This window comes from Nycticebus coucang, chromosome 8 (assembly GCF_027406575.1).
Source record: "Nycticebus coucang isolate mNycCou1 chromosome 8, mNycCou1.pri, whole genome shotgun sequence".
NCBI lineage: Eukaryota > Metazoa > Chordata > Mammalia > Primates > Lorisidae > Nycticebus > Nycticebus coucang.
This window is the reverse complement of record NC_069787.1, coordinates 10,245,013-10,260,234: the sequence shown is the minus strand read 5'-3', so window position 1 is coordinate 10,260,234 and position 15,222 is coordinate 10,245,013. Positions and strand designations below refer to the sequence as shown.

Below are 15,222 nucleotides of genomic sequence, written 5' to 3'. Positions count from 1 at the left end.
TACGTGGTGGTTAGTTGTACTAGCCTGTGATCTGTTATGTTCAGAATTCTTACTAATTCACAAAAGGGAAAGGAACTTAGAAAAGTCTGACTTCCACTCCCACCCACTTCTACCCCTGGGTCAACCCCATAAGTTAGAGGGCACTCATGAGCTGGGCACAGTGGCACATGCCTGTAATCCTAGCACTCGGGGAGGCAGAGGCAGGTGGATTGCCTGAACTCAGGAGTCACAAGACCAGCCTGGGCAAGAGTGAGACCCTGTCTTCACTAAAAAACTAGCTGAGTGCTCGATTCAGCAGCACATACACTAAAATTGGAATGATACAGAGAAGATTGGCATGGCCCCTGCACAAGGATGACACGCAAATTCGTGAAGCATTCCATATTTTTAAAGGTGTTCTGTGATCAAATAAATACTTTCCCCCCTCAAAAAAAAAAAAAACCAGCTGAGTGGTTATGGTGGGTGCTTTTAGTCCCGACTACTCGGGAGCCTGAGGCAAGAGGATGTCTTGAGCCGAAGAGTTTGATGTTGCTATGAGCTATGACACCATGGCACTCTACCCAGGGAGACCCAGTGAGACTCTGCTTCAAAAAAAAAGGGTACCCACATCCAAGTCATTCTTGCTTTTCCAGCTGTCTGCAAACATTGCCCGGTGAGTTCTGAGATGAGGGAAATGCTTTAATGGGGGTCCTTTGGGCATCATTGTACTCCTCAATATTTCAGTAACTTGGCAGCCCTTGAGCATGCGGGGAAGCATGTCCTGGACACAGAAGTATGACCTGGACACTGCTTGGCATGCTCAGGTGCCAGATCTAGCTGTGCTTGTGCTTGGATTTGATGTTGCTGGGCTGGTGTTTTTCTTCCTGCTGTGGGGCACAGAGGCCCTGGACCCCTGGCAGCCCTAGGGCTGGAGCAACCTGCCTTGGAGCAGCACTGCAGACCTGCCCACAGGGCTAAGAGGCATCTGGCCAAGATAGCCATGTTCAGCTGCCGTCCTGGCCACCACCATTCCAGTTGGGGTTTTATTTCTTTATTCCACATTTTTTTGACTCTACAAATTCTTTTTTTTTTTTTTCCTATGAATACTGGGACTTTATTTTGCATTGGAGGGAAAGCTTTGGAAATACCCTTCAATCCATTGACTCTACCAATTCTTGCTCCTGGCTTGCCTCATCTTTTTTTCTGCCTTTGTATCATTGCTTTGAGCTCTTCTTTCACAAAGGTATTTCCTTTTACATTTTTTGATGTCATGTTGTGTTTGATCACAGTTTTTAACTGCTCTGTGGCAGTTTTTGGCTGATTTTTTGGTCTGCTGTTGTTTTTGTTTAGTTGTGCTTCCTCTTTTTTGCTTTTATTACTTTCATATAAATCCTGTGCTGAGAACTTCTGATGATTTCTCATCATTGAATGAGTAGGTTCCTCTCGTCCTGCTGTTTATGAGGTACTTGTGCTAGGAGAAGTTAGGACCGTGTTCCATGTTAGAAGAAAATCTCCCTGGTCTGACTAAGGGTTGTGGGTAGAATTGTTCTTCATTTTTTATAGCTGTGTTAAGGTATAATTTCCATGCCATTAAATGAAATGTTTTTTTTTTTTTCTTGACAGAGTCTCACTCTGTTGCCCAGGCTAAAGTGCCATGGCATCAGTCTAGCTTACTGCAACCTCAAAACTCCCAAGTTAAGTGATCTCCTACCTTAGCCTCCTGAGTAGTTGGGGCAACAGGCGCTCACTACAACAATACCTGCTAATATTTTGTACTTTAGTAGAGATTGAGGTCTCTTGCTCAGGGTAGTCTTGAACTTCTGAGCTCAAGTAGTCCTCCTGCCTCAGCCTCCCCAAGTGCTAGGATTAAAGTTGTGAGCCATTATCCCCAGCCTATTTTAAAAGCTTTAATCTAGTAGAATGTATTTCTGTTGTTTTTTCTTTTAGAAGTTTCTGAAGAAAGGGGCTATACTAGTGTTATTTTACCATCTTAATCTTACCAGTTTTCTGGAAGCTTTTTATAGCAAAAGACCTCTATTTGTGAATAGAATTGAATCTGCTAATCCCGAAGTTACTACTTCATCAGGTTTTAAGTAGTAGCAAAGCCTTCATTCACTTGTATTTTCAAGTCTTAGTTCCGTCAGCTAGTAGTGATTTCTTTCTACTGTGATCATTAGGAACATAACACTGTCTTTACCAGCACTGTGCAGTACAACTTTGTAATGGGAATGTTCTGTGTCTGTGCATCCACCATGGTGGCCACCAGCAGTTATGGTGGGTGCTTTTAGTCCTGACTACTTGGGAGCCTGAGGCAAGAGATGTTTTGAGCCGAAGAGTTTGATGTTGCTATGAGCTATGACACCATGCAGCTAAAGTCACTAAGAAATTAAATTAAAATATTTATATTTTAAGAGCTACCTGTTACATATTTTTCTTTATCTTTTTTTTTTTTTTTCTTTTATTTTTGAGACAGTTTCACTCTGTCGCCCTGGCTAGAGTGCTGTGGCATCACAGCTCACAGCAACCTCAAACTCTCGGGCTTAAGTGATTCTCTTGCCTCAGCCTCCCAAGTAGCTGGGACCACAGGTGCCCAGCACAACACCTGGCTATTTTTTTGTTGTAGTCGCCATTGTTCTTTGGCAGACCCTGGCCGCGTTCAAACCTGCCAGTCTTGGTGTATATGGATGGCGCTGTAGTCACTGAGCTACAGGCACCAAGCCTAATCAAATATTTTTCAGCAGCTGTTTATCGACTACTTTTTATGTGCTGGTACTGACAGCAGTGGTCAGGCAGATGTACTTACCTTCTGGGAGGAGCTTTGATGGTGAACAATACATTATCTTAGTAACCCCAGATAATGCTAAGGACTGCAATGGGGAAAAAAAAAAAAAAAACAGGAAGAGAATGACTTGGGAGGACTACTTTAAGTAGAAGAGGCCTCTCAGAGATGAGAGTCTTTTAAACTGCTATTAAGTGATGAGAAAGGGTAAGCAGTGCAAAGAGACTAAGTAGAGGAAGAGGGTGATCCTCAAATGATGTGAGAGAGATAAGCAGGAGTCAGATCATACTAGGCTATTGCAGGTATTTAGATTTTCTACATGCAGTGGGAAGCTGTTGAAGGATTTCATGCAAGGGAGGGGCATTCATGGATTTACTTTTTTTTTTTTTTTTGAGACAGAGCCTCAAGCTGTCGCCCTGGGTAGAGTGCTGTGGCTTCACAGCTCACAGCAACCTCCCAACTCTTGGGCTCAAGCCATTCTCCTGCCTCAGCCTCCCAAGTAGCTAGGACTACAGGCACCTGACATGACGCCCGGCTATTTTTTGGTTGCAGCCGTCGTTGTTTGGTGGGCCCGGGCTGGATTTGAACCCTCCAGCTCAGGTGTATGTGGTTGGTGCCTTACCTGCTTGAGCCACAGGCGCCGAGCCATGGATTTACTTAAAAAAAAAAAAAAAAAGATGACTCTTGATACTATTTAGAAGTTGGATGGATACATTTTTTAATTTCTTTTTTTTTTTTGCAGTTTTTGGCCAGGTCTGGGTTTGAACCCGGCACCTCCGGCATATGCGGCCAGCACCCTACCCCTTTGAGCCACAGGTGCCACCCTGTTTTGTTTTTGAGACAGTTTCACTATGTCGCTCTTGGTAGAGTGCTGTGGCGTCACAGCTCACAGCAACCTCAAACTCTTGGGCATACGTGATTCTCTGCCTCAGCCTCCCAAGTAGCTGGGACTACAGGCACCCGCCACAATGCCCAGTTATTTTTTTGTTGCAGTTGTCATTTTTGTTTAGCTGGCCTGGGCTGGGTTCCAACCTGCCAGCCCAGGTGTATGTGGCCGGCATCCTACCCACTGAACTATGGGCACCGCCTGAGATTTGAATACTTTTAATTGCAGGCATTATGTTACTTATTCTTTTGTTCTTAACGTGATGATCAGTGTACAGCTGAACCTCTGCATCTGTGGATTCAACCAACCAGGAATTGAAAATATAGTCTTACAGTGGCTGAATCTGTCTTGAACATATACACACTTTTTTGTTGTTACTTCCTAAATAATACATTACAACAACTATTTCTATAGCATTTACATTTTATTAGGTATTTTATTCTATTTAATTTTGAGACAGAGTCTCACTATATCGCCCTCAGTAGCGTGTCACGGCATCACAGCTCACAGCCACCTCAAACTCTGGGGCTTAAGCGATTCGCTTTCCTCAGCCTCCCAAGTAGCTGGGACTGCAGGCGCCTGCCACAACGCCTGGCTATTTTTTGGTTGCAATTATCGTTGTTGTTTAGCTGGCCTGGGCCAGGCTTGAACCTGCCATTCTTGGTCTATGTGGCGGCTATTCTACTCATGAAGCTACAGGTGCCGAGCCTTTATTAGGTATTTAAAATAATCTAGAGATGATTAAAAGCATATGGAGGGAATTATAATGGAACTGTTCTGTGTCTGTGCATTCACCATGGTAGCCACCAGCTACATACTGGTTATAATGGAACTGTTCTAAGGCTGTGCATTCACCATGGTAGCCACCTACTACACCATGTAGTCAATACTAGACCATTTTATGTAGAGACTTTTGAGCAACCTTGCGTTTTGGTGACCTGGAACTAATCCCAAAGGATAATGACTGTGTAAGATCAAAGTAGGGTTTTATTTGTTCAATTAAAGTGGTTCTGAGAAGTGAATGGATTTCATTCTCTGTCCATTATAGGAAGAAGTTCTAAAGGATTTTGAAGACTTGGCTAGAAAACTCCCATGGTCAGATCCTTTAAAAGTATGGAAAATTAACACCAGTTTTAAGAAAAAAAAAACAAAGCGCAAAAAGATAAATCAAAATTCAAGTAAAGAGAAGATTGATGATGGAAAAGAAGACGAAACAGATGAGACCGATGTTAAAAAAGAGTTCCCTGGCAATGCTTTAGAGTCACATATCTTAGATTATTATGAAAATCCAGCCATCAAAGAGGAGATATCAACATTAGTAGGTGATGATTTGGCATCTTGCAAAGATGAGACTGATGAGGGTGCAAAACAAGAAACTGAGTCTCAAGTGCTAAAATTTAGAGTCACATGCAATAGGGCAGGGGAGAAACATTGCTTTACCTCAAATGAGGCGGCAAGAGATTTTGGAGGTGCTATTCAAGATTATTTTCAGTGGAAGGCTGACATGACCGACTTTGATGTGGAGGTACGTGCCGCTATGATGATCATGATTCAAGAAGGCTGTCACAGATTTATAGAATTTCCAGACTAACCCAGTCATATGGACAATTTAACTAAGGCAATAGAGCTGGTAGGATATGGTTAAGAAGTGCATAGGGTATAGAGACAGCTCTAGGTGCAAATTTTGACTTCACAGCTGTATAACTTTAGGCAGGATCTCTCTAAGCCTCTGTTTGAAATGGGGCCAATAATGGTATAGAACTTTAAGGTTGTCCTGAAGGTTAAATGAGGTAACTAACACATCCACCTGCATGTATTAGTACTAAGTGCTCAATAGATGGGAGCTATCAAGATTTTCTTATTTATTTATTTTTTGAGACCTAGTCTGTCTTTTCACTCTAGGAAGAGAGCGGTGGCGTCATTGTAGCTCACAGCAACCTCAAACTTCTGGGTTTAAGCAATTTTGCCTCAGCCTCCCAGGTATTGGGGACTGCAGGTACCTGCCACTATGCCCAGCTAGTTTTTTTTCTATTTTTAGTAGAGACAGGGTCTCACTCTTGCTTCGGATGGTCTTTGACTCAGGCAATATACCTGCCTCAGCCTCCCACAGTGGTAGGATTATAGGCATGAACCACTGTGGCCAGGCAAGATTTTATTTGTAATCTAGTACTTTTTTACTACATTATGTGGACATTCAAATTGTAAAATTGAGCCAGAATTAAAACAATACTTTGTTTTGGTGCATCTTGGTTGCAGAGCTTTGCTACTAAAAAACCGTGAAGTTCCTTTTTTAAAAGCAAGCCCTGGCGGCGCCTATGGCTCAAGGAGTAGGGCGCTCAAGGAGGTGGCGGGTTCAAACCTGGCCCTGGCCAAAAACTGCAAAAAAACAGACAAAAAAAAAAAAAAATAACACAAAAAAGAAAAAAAAACAAAGCAAAATAACAAAAAAGAAAAAAAGCAAAAACAAAGCAAACCCTGTCCTCATAGAACATCAGTGCTTATGCTCATACTAGATCCAGCTCTCCTATTTCTCACAGCACACTTGAACCTATTAATTAAAATTCCATGGCACACTTAAATTATGTTGATCAAAAAAAAGAAAGGGGTGGCTCCTGTGGCTCAAGGAGGAGGGCACCAGCCCCATATACCAGAGGTGGCGGGTTCAAACCCGGCCCTGCCCAAAAACTGCCAAAAAAAAAAAAAGTGAAAAAGAAAGGATTTACTACTGTGCTTTGAACTTCTTTTGAAAATAAGTTAATTAATGATCTTTAAAATTTTTTGCAGCACACTGGTTGAAAATCACTGGTCTAAGTAAAAGGTATATTTGGGAGTTCATTGTGCCAGTTTTCTTGTAACACTTCTATATATTTGACTTTGTTTCTGAAAATGTTAGAAATTTAAGTATATGTATGCTATATATGAAGAACTTAACCTTCACAATATGTGCTTGTGTAGTAAAATTTGGTATGAAATCTGGGTGTCCAACATGAAAAGAATAAAATAGATTTATAAAATAAGAGATGGCTGGCTTGGCGCCCATAGCACAGTGGTTACAGTGCCAGCCACATACACTGAGGCTGTGGGTTCAAATCCAACCCAGGCCAGCTAAACAACAATGACAACTGCAACAAAAAATAGCCAGGTGTTGTAGCATGTGCCTGTAGTCCCAGCTACTTGGGAGGCCGAGGCAAGAGAATTGCTTAAACTCAAGAGTTTGAGGTTGCTGTGAGCTGTGACACCACCACACTCTACAGAGGGTGACATAATGAAACTCTGTCTCAAAAAAAAAGAGAGAGATGAGGGCTGTGCCTGTAGCTCAGTGGGTAGGGCACCAGCCACATATATTGGGGCTGGTGGGTTTGAGCCTGGCCCAGGCCTGCCAAACAAAAATGACAACAACAAAAATATAGCTCGGTGTTGTGGCAGGCGCCTATGGCAGCTACTTGGGAGGTTGAGGCAAGAGAATCACTTAAGCCCAAGAGTTTGAGGTTGCTGTGAGCTGTGACTCCACAGCACTCTACCCAGGGTGACAGCTTCAGACTATCAAAAAAAAATAAGGGATGGTACATACTATGTGATTAAATTTATATGAAGTTTGGAAAGTAACGTAATTTATGATAGTAGCAGTCAGATTAATGATTGATTACTTTGAATGGATATTTACCGGAAGCTGATAGGGGAGGCTTCTTGGTGCTGGAAATATTTTGTATCTTTATCTGGGTGGTGGCTACAGAGTGCAGATATTGGCAAAAAGTTACTGAGTTGTACACTTAATATTTGTGTACTTTACAGTATATAAAAAGTATACTTAAATTTAAATTTGTGTTTTTTTTTTTTTAGAGACATAGTCTTCTTTGTCGCCCTAGGTAGACAAAGGCTTAGATGATTCTCTTGCCTCAGCCTCCCAAGTCGCTGGGACTACAGGCGCCCACCATTATGCCCGGCTATTTTTTTGTTGCAGTTTGGCCGGGGTCGGGTTCTAACCCACCACCCTCGGTATATGGGGTTGGTGCCCTACTCGCTGAGCCACAGGCGCTGCCCTAAATTAAAACATTTTTTTAATTATTAAAGCCTCAAAAAGTTGTATTAATAAATCGCAGTTTGGACAATTCTAAAACTGTTTTGACTTACTCAACTTTACTATAGGTACTTTTGAATATCCATGGTAATGAAATCATCGTGGGCATTGCATTGACTGAAGAGAGTCTCCACCGAAGAAATATCACACATTTTGGACCCACAACTCTTAGATCAACTCTTGCGTATGGGATGCTCAGGTGAGAGAATGAGTTTGCTGTTCAGATTAAAGTGACACCTGGGTTGAATTTTTCTGCTCAAAACTCTGATTTTGTTGGAATTTAGTGGATAAAGAACAGGGTAAAAAGCTAATGATCTATGTTTCCCCTATATCTAACATTGACAGTACGTTGACTCCTTGTGATACTGAAAATATACCTTAACCAGTATCTTAGTTTTCTTGATTTTAAAATGAAAATGGTAGTTCATTTGCTTCTTGAATGGGGTTGTTGCACTCTCATTTAGAAAAGATATACTATAATTGAGAGGTAAATTTTGCTCTTTTCCCCTTTTTTATTAGGTGATTTTTTCCACCACTAGGACAAGTTTATCTTTTCTTTAAGCTTCTGTTTTCCAGATTACAAAATGAATTTGATATAATACTTAAAGAATTATTAAGATTAAATGCAGGAACATACACAAAATACCTATTTTATACAGTACCTGGCATGTTTTGGTAGTTAAATACAGGCTTGCATTGCCTAAGGACTGGGATATATTCTGAGAAATGTGTCATCAGGTGATTTTGTCATTGTGAAAACATCATAGAGTGTATTCACGCAAAGCTAGGTGGTATAGCCTACTTACACAACTAGACCACATGGCATAGTATTCCTCTTAGGCTACAAGCCTATGCAGCAGTTCTCAAACTATGGGTTGCAACCCCTCTGTAACAATGAAAATACATCCTGCATATCAGATATTTACATTACGATTCATAACACTAGCAAAATTACAGTTATGAAGTAGCAACAAAAATAATTTTATGGTTGGGGGACACCACAACATGAGGAACTGTATTAAAGGGTCGCAGCATTAGGAAGGTTGAGAACCACTGCTCACTGCTCTATAGTATGTTACTATCCTGAATACTGTAGGCAGTGGTAATGCAATGGTAAGAATCTGTGTGTCCAAACATAGGAAGGATACATTAAAAGTACAGTATTGTACTTTTATGGACCACCTTTGTATATTGGGTCTGCTGTGGACTGAAAAGTTGTTATGGGGCACATGACTGTAATTAATTGCTTTTCTTTGCTTCCTCTTTTATCATTCTCATTTAGGGAGTAACGGGGTTCAGCACAATTAGAGCATATTAATTCAATGATGATAATAGAAAATTAGGCCTATTTGAATAAGGAAAAGCTCCTAGTCTTCATTCATTTATTAAATGTAATAAATGTTTATTATCTTCTGCCAGACAATATGGAAGAAGCCAGGAATACAGAAAGGGAGTGTGGGTGCAAATATTAGAAAGCTAAGTAAGCTAGTTTAGGATTGTGTAAATGGTAGTGTTATTGGAAAGATAGGGAAAAATCTTGGGGAATCCACAGGAAAATCTGAATGCTGTGTTTCAAGAAGTGTGGGAACCACATCTTGGAAAACCACCAGAAACCAAAGCAGCCACTTTTCCTTCCCCTTAGGGCCTGTGGACTTCTGTCTCTGCTCATCACATTCTGTTCCTTTCTGATTTCAAATGAAGAACCTGTACCAGCTAGGCGTTTAGCTCTTTATTCCAAATTTCTGGAAGAGGAGATTTGATTGATACAGTTTTGGTCAAGTGTCCACCCCTGACCCATCAGCAATTGGTTGCTTACGTGGAGTACAGGTTGCTTACAACCCCAAGGTAGTTGCCAAGGATTCTGTCGCTGTTTGTTGAGGAGTAGGAACAGGGAGGTAGAGCAGGACAGGTATTACAAAGAGAACCCCATGTTAGTCCCCAATAATCTCTTTGGGGAGATAAATACACATATGATAAATCCCATTAACAGCGTTTGAAAAGGTTGGAAGGCCAGGAAAAGGTAAGAGAAACCCAGTGACTTCTCAGGCTGGGATGTTTCATAGAAGGAATAGCACTTTAAGCTACTAACAGTAATGGTAACAGCCTCTAATCCTGAGTCTGTAAGTTACCCTGGATAGGTAACGTAGTATTGCCTTCTATTAGCTTATCTTTGAAATGAGAATAATTACATTAATCTACCTAACAGGATTGTTACTGAGGATTTAATGAGATTATGCATGGAAAGAGCTTAAATCTATGGGTGGCAAAGAATAAATGCTCAAAGTAAAGCAATTATTTTATATCAGTGCTATTATTTTTAAAATTAAATTCACAAGTAAAAGGAATACTGAATGTCTAGTTGCCAGTAAACTTGCATCAATGCATGTTTTACTTGAGACATATTTGGGTTTTTTTAATGTAATACTGGTTGGTTACTTTTTTTTGAGACAGAGTCTTACTATGTTGCCTTCAGTAGAGTTCTGTAGCGTCACAGCTCACAGCAACCTCTAAATCCTGGGTTTAGGAGATTCTCTTGCCTCAGCCACCTGAGTAGCTGAGACCACAGCCGCCTGCCACAACCAACACCCGGCTATTTTTTGTTGCAATTTGGCTGGGGCCAGGTTCAAACCTACCACCCTTGGTATATGGGGCCAGCACCCTACTCACTGAGCCACAGGTGCTAACTGGTTACCTTTTTTTTTTTTTTGAGACAGAGCCTCAAGCTGTCACCCTGGGTAGAGTGCTATGGCATCACAGCTCACAGCAACCTCCAACTCCTGGGCTCAAGCGATTCTCCTACCTCCACCTCCCAAGTAGCTGGGACTACAGGCACCTGCCACAATGCCTGGCTATACATTTATTTAAAATTTATTTTTATTTACTTATTTTATTTATTTATTTGAGATGCAGTTTCACTATGTTGCCCTTGGTAGAGTGCCGTTGTGTCACAGCTCACAGCAACCTCATACTCTTGGGCTACAGGCACCTGCCACAGCACCCAGCTATTTATTTTTATTTTTTGGTTGTAGTTATTTGGCAGACCTAGGCTGAATTCCAACCTGCTATCTCCAGTGTATGTGGCTGGCGCTCTGGCCACTGAGCTATAGGCACCAAGCTGGTTACATGTTTTTTTTTTTTTAGAAACAGAGTCTCACTTTGTTGCCCTCTAGTAGAGTGCTCACAGCTGTGGCGTCACAGCTCACAGCAGCCTCCAACTCCTGGGCTTAGGTGATTGATTCTCTTACCTCAGCCTCCCAAGTAGCTGGGCCTATAGGTGGCTGCCAAAATGCCCGGCTATTTTTTTTTGTTGCAATTTGGCCAGGACTGGTTCTAACCTGCCACCCTCAGTATATGGGGCCAGCATCCTACCCACTGAGCCACAGGCGCTGCCCTGGTTATATTTTTTTAAACTTTTTTTTTGTTGTTGTTGTTTTTGGCAGGGGCTGGGTTTGAACCTGCCACCTCCGGCATATGGGACTGGTGCCCTACTCCTTGAGCCACAGGCGCTGCCCTTAAACTTTTTTTTACTAGTTTTTTAAACTGTTTTGTTTTTATATGCTAAAGTGTATTACAAGTTTATATAAAAATACTGTGTTTTCTAGAAGTGTGTTTGAGTATGAGAAAATGTGTGTGTGTGTATGGTTTTAAGAAGTCTAGAAACTAAATTCCATCTGGAGATGAAATGGAATTTCAGATGATAGTCAAAAGAGATTTTAAGTTGTATGTAATTTTTATTTTCCAGTGGTAGGTTATGGAGTCAACATATAATTATAAATTGGTTTTTTTAAATGATGGTAGATTGGTGTTCCTCATGTACTAATGTGATAGGTCCTCAATATAGCTTTAGGAATCATTGCAGAAGCTTTTGGTTGAGTCTCTTTACATAGGCTCTTCTCTTTCCTCCAGGCTCTGTGATCCTCTACCTTATGATATAATAGTCGATCCAATGTGTGGAACAGGGGCAATACCAATAGAGGTAATAAAATTTCTTTAGCTTTTAGATATGCAATGATACATATACAGAATGTTCTAAACCTAATGGGCAAATTAGACATAGTGAAATCACCGAGCTTGGGTCATTGGACCCAAGAGTCTTAAAACATTTATAATAGTAGGGTGGTGCCTGTAGCTCAGTGGTTAGGGCACTGGCCACATACACCAAGGCTGGTGGGTTCAAACCTGGCCCTGGGCCCCTAAAACAACAATGACAATTGTAACAACAACAACAAAAATAGCTGGGTGTTGTGGCGGGCGCCTGTAGTCCCAGCTACTTGGGAGGCTGAGGCAAGGGAATTACTTAAGCCCAGGAGTCTGAGGTTGCTGTGAGCTATTGATTGACACCACAGCATTCTACCCTGGGTGACAGCTTGAGACTGTATCTCAAGAAAAAAAAAACAAAAAATATTTATAATAGTAAAGTTGGAAATTTTGTCTAGTTAGTCATATCTATTTATATGATTACAGCGGGAGCTAAGAGTTGCAAACTGCTCGTGAGTCCCCTTTCTGTAAGAGACAAACTGGTAGACATGAACAGGAATGGATAATTGAAGGCATAAGCATAAACTGTAGGAAGGCAGTTTTTATTTCTATAAAGTGACATTATGCTTCTTAATCTACTTATATTCCTACAGGGTGTAGTATAGTTGTGAAAAGGGAAAACCTATCAATGTTACTTACATTTTCTAGAACTTCTGACAAGCTTACATACCAAATGCTCTTAAACAGTTTTCAAAATTACTATGATAAATTGAGAAGATTCATGAAAACTGCTTAATGGAAAGGAATTTTCTTTTTTTTTTTTTTTTTTGTTTGTTTTTTTTGTTTTTTGGCCGGGGCTAGGTTTGAACCCGCCACCTCTGGCATATGGGACCGGCGCCTTACTCCTTGAGCCACAGGCGCCGCCCGAAAAGGAATTTTCTAAATGGATAATATTTAACAAATAGATACTGATTCAGGGAGAATGAGTATCATGTATATGTTAAAAACAATTTGGAAAGGGAGCTTCCAGTAAAATCATTTATATTTGTGTGAAAACATAGTTAAGTTCTTGCATGTAGTATACTGAAAGCCAATTGGAATAAACTGGGGGGAGGTACTTTAGATCTTATGAGTGGGCAGAAATTGGACATATGAGAAAGTCCAATTCACAGAGGGAAAAATAATGCAAACGGTAATTAGAAATGATATCTGTGATATGGGAGTTAAAATCCAAGAACAACCTTGTAGTACTCTTGTGTACCTACTGAGTTTGGCTAGGCTTCTGACCGCTGGTGTAATTAATCTGACTAAAAACATCCACACAGTGGCCGGGCAAGGTGGCTCATGCCTATAATCCTAGCACTCTGGGAGGCCAAGGCCAGTGGATTGCTTGAGCTCAGAAGTTCCAGACCAGCATGAGCCAGAGTGAGACCCTGTCTCTAAAAATAGCTGGGTATTGTGGTAGGTGCATATAGTCCCAGCAACTTGGGAGGCAAGAGAATCACTTGATCCCAAGAGTTTGAGATTGCTGTGAGATATAATATTATGGCACTCTACCAAGGGTGAGCAGGTGAGACTTTGTCTCAAAAAAAAAAGAGAGATTCACATAGAGAAAACTCACTTGTGTTTACCAAGGATTTTGGGAACAAAGCAGTGTTGTTTTCCAACATTAAACCATAATACATGTATGAAATAACAGGTAAGGTCACCACATGTGACCTTAGAAATACACAATACAGAGAGTGGAGTCAAAAAGAAGGCCCCCCCCCAAAAAAAAAAAAAAAAAACTTGAGCCATTTCTACTTAAGATTAGTCATGAGGTTGCCAGTGTAGGAAAGTCTAATAATATGTTCAAAATGAATAAAATTATGAAAGGAATTGATAGGATATATATACACAGATTTGTTCACCAAAGTATAAAATACTTGATCTAGAATACTTTTTCTTTTGAGACAGAGTTTCACTATGTCGCTCTCAGTAGAGTGCTATGGCATCATAGCTCACAGCAACCTCAAACTCTTGGGCTTAAGAGATTCTCTTGCTTCAGCCTCCCACGTAGCTGGGACTACAGGCACCCACCACAAAGTCTGGCTGTTTTTTGGTTGTAGTCGTCATTGTTTAGCAGGCTCAGGCTGGGCTCGAACCCACCACCCTCAAGTGTATGTGGCCGGTGCCCTACTCACTGAGCTATGGGTGCCAAGCCCTTTTTTTCTTTTTTTGAGATGGGGTCTCACTCTTGTCGCCAGGGCTAGAGTATAGTGGCATCATTGTAGCTCACAGCAACCTCAAACTCCTGAACTTAAGAGATCCTTCTAGCTTGGTGCCCCTAACTCAGTGAGTAGGGCGCCAGTCACATACAGTGAGGCTGGCAGGTTCGGGCCCAGCCTGGGCCTGCTAAACAACAATGACAACTGCAACAAAAGAACAGGCAGATGTTGTGGTGGGCGCCTGTAGTCTCAGCTACTTGGGAGGCTGAGAAAAGAGAATCTCTTAAGCCCAAGAGTTTGAGGTTACTGTGAGCTATGACGCCATGGTACTCTACTGAAGGCGACATAGTGACACTCTCAAAAAAAAAAGAGAGCTCTTTCTGCCTCAACCCCCAAAGTAGCTGGGACTATAGGCACATGTCCCCACACCCAGCTCATTTTTCTGTTCTTTTGTAGAGACAGGTCTGCTCTTTCTCAGGCTGGTCTCTAGCTCCTGGCCTCATGCGTTCCTCCTGCCTCAGCCTCCCAGAGTACAAGGATTACAGGCCTGAGCCACCACACTCACCCTAGAATATTTTTTTAAAAGTTGGAGTACTATACAAAACCCAACTCTTTTAGATGCTGAAAATGCAAACAGTTTTTTTTAAAAAGTTAGGGGATCAGAATTACTGAGGCTTTTATCAAACTCTGTTGGTTCTTTCTGTATCCCCACCCACTATAAATTTTGGCATATTTCAGTTTTGCTTTTATTTGAAGTCATTATAGGATTATAGACAGGAGCATGTCATCATCCTTAAGTGTCTGGGCAGAAGACCTGAAAGTGCTATATAGTCATGGTTCAGGGTGTATTACTATTTACAAAGGGAGAGGTATTTGCGTCTCATCCCTAAGCAGAGGCAGAAACTTTTCTCTGCTTTTAAGTCACAAACCTTCTGTTAATCTGGATGGAACTTCATTCAGGCCTGGGGTCACATGTCACAGCATCCCACAAATGGTATGTGACAGTTTTGTATTTATATTCTACTGGCATGTTTTGGGGTTAAAGTTAGAAAATCCTTTTACTGATATGGTAATTATCATTCAAAACCACATGATACAAGGGAAATTGCATTTTGAAATTCTCAAATACGCTAATATATCAAGTTACGTAAATTTCCTAGAACCACAAAAAGATATAGTCAGTTTGATTTGGGTAATTTTTTTTTGAGACAGAATCTCATTGTATCACCCTTGGTAAAGTGCTAGTGGCATCACAGCTCACAGCAACCTCAAACTGTTGGGCTTAAGCGATTCTCTTGCTTCAGCCTACCGAGTA

General features: G+C 41.2%; 1 protein-coding gene and 1 non-coding gene across 19 annotated transcripts in view; both read left to right on the top strand.

The window, feature by feature from the left end:
- Nucleotides 1-15,222, top strand: part of THUMPD3 (THUMP domain containing 3) — a 40,475-nt gene that overhangs the window by 9,598 nt on the left and 15,655 nt on the right. For all 18 annotated transcript variants that reach the window (XM_053599328.1, XM_053599327.1, XM_053599316.1 and 15 more), the window contains 3 exons: nt 4,693-5,169; nt 7,791-7,921; nt 11,629-11,698. In XM_053599328.1, coding sequence (XP_053455303.1) covers nt 4,693-5,169; nt 7,791-7,921; nt 11,629-11,698 — 678 coding nt within the window. The remainder of the gene's footprint in view (nt 1-4,692; nt 5,170-7,790; nt 7,922-11,628; nt 11,699-15,222) is intronic.
- LOC128592838 (U6 spliceosomal RNA) lies at nt 283-389 on the top strand. The gene has a single exon (XR_008382051.1). It is a non-coding gene; the product is annotated as a U6 spliceosomal RNA (small nuclear RNA).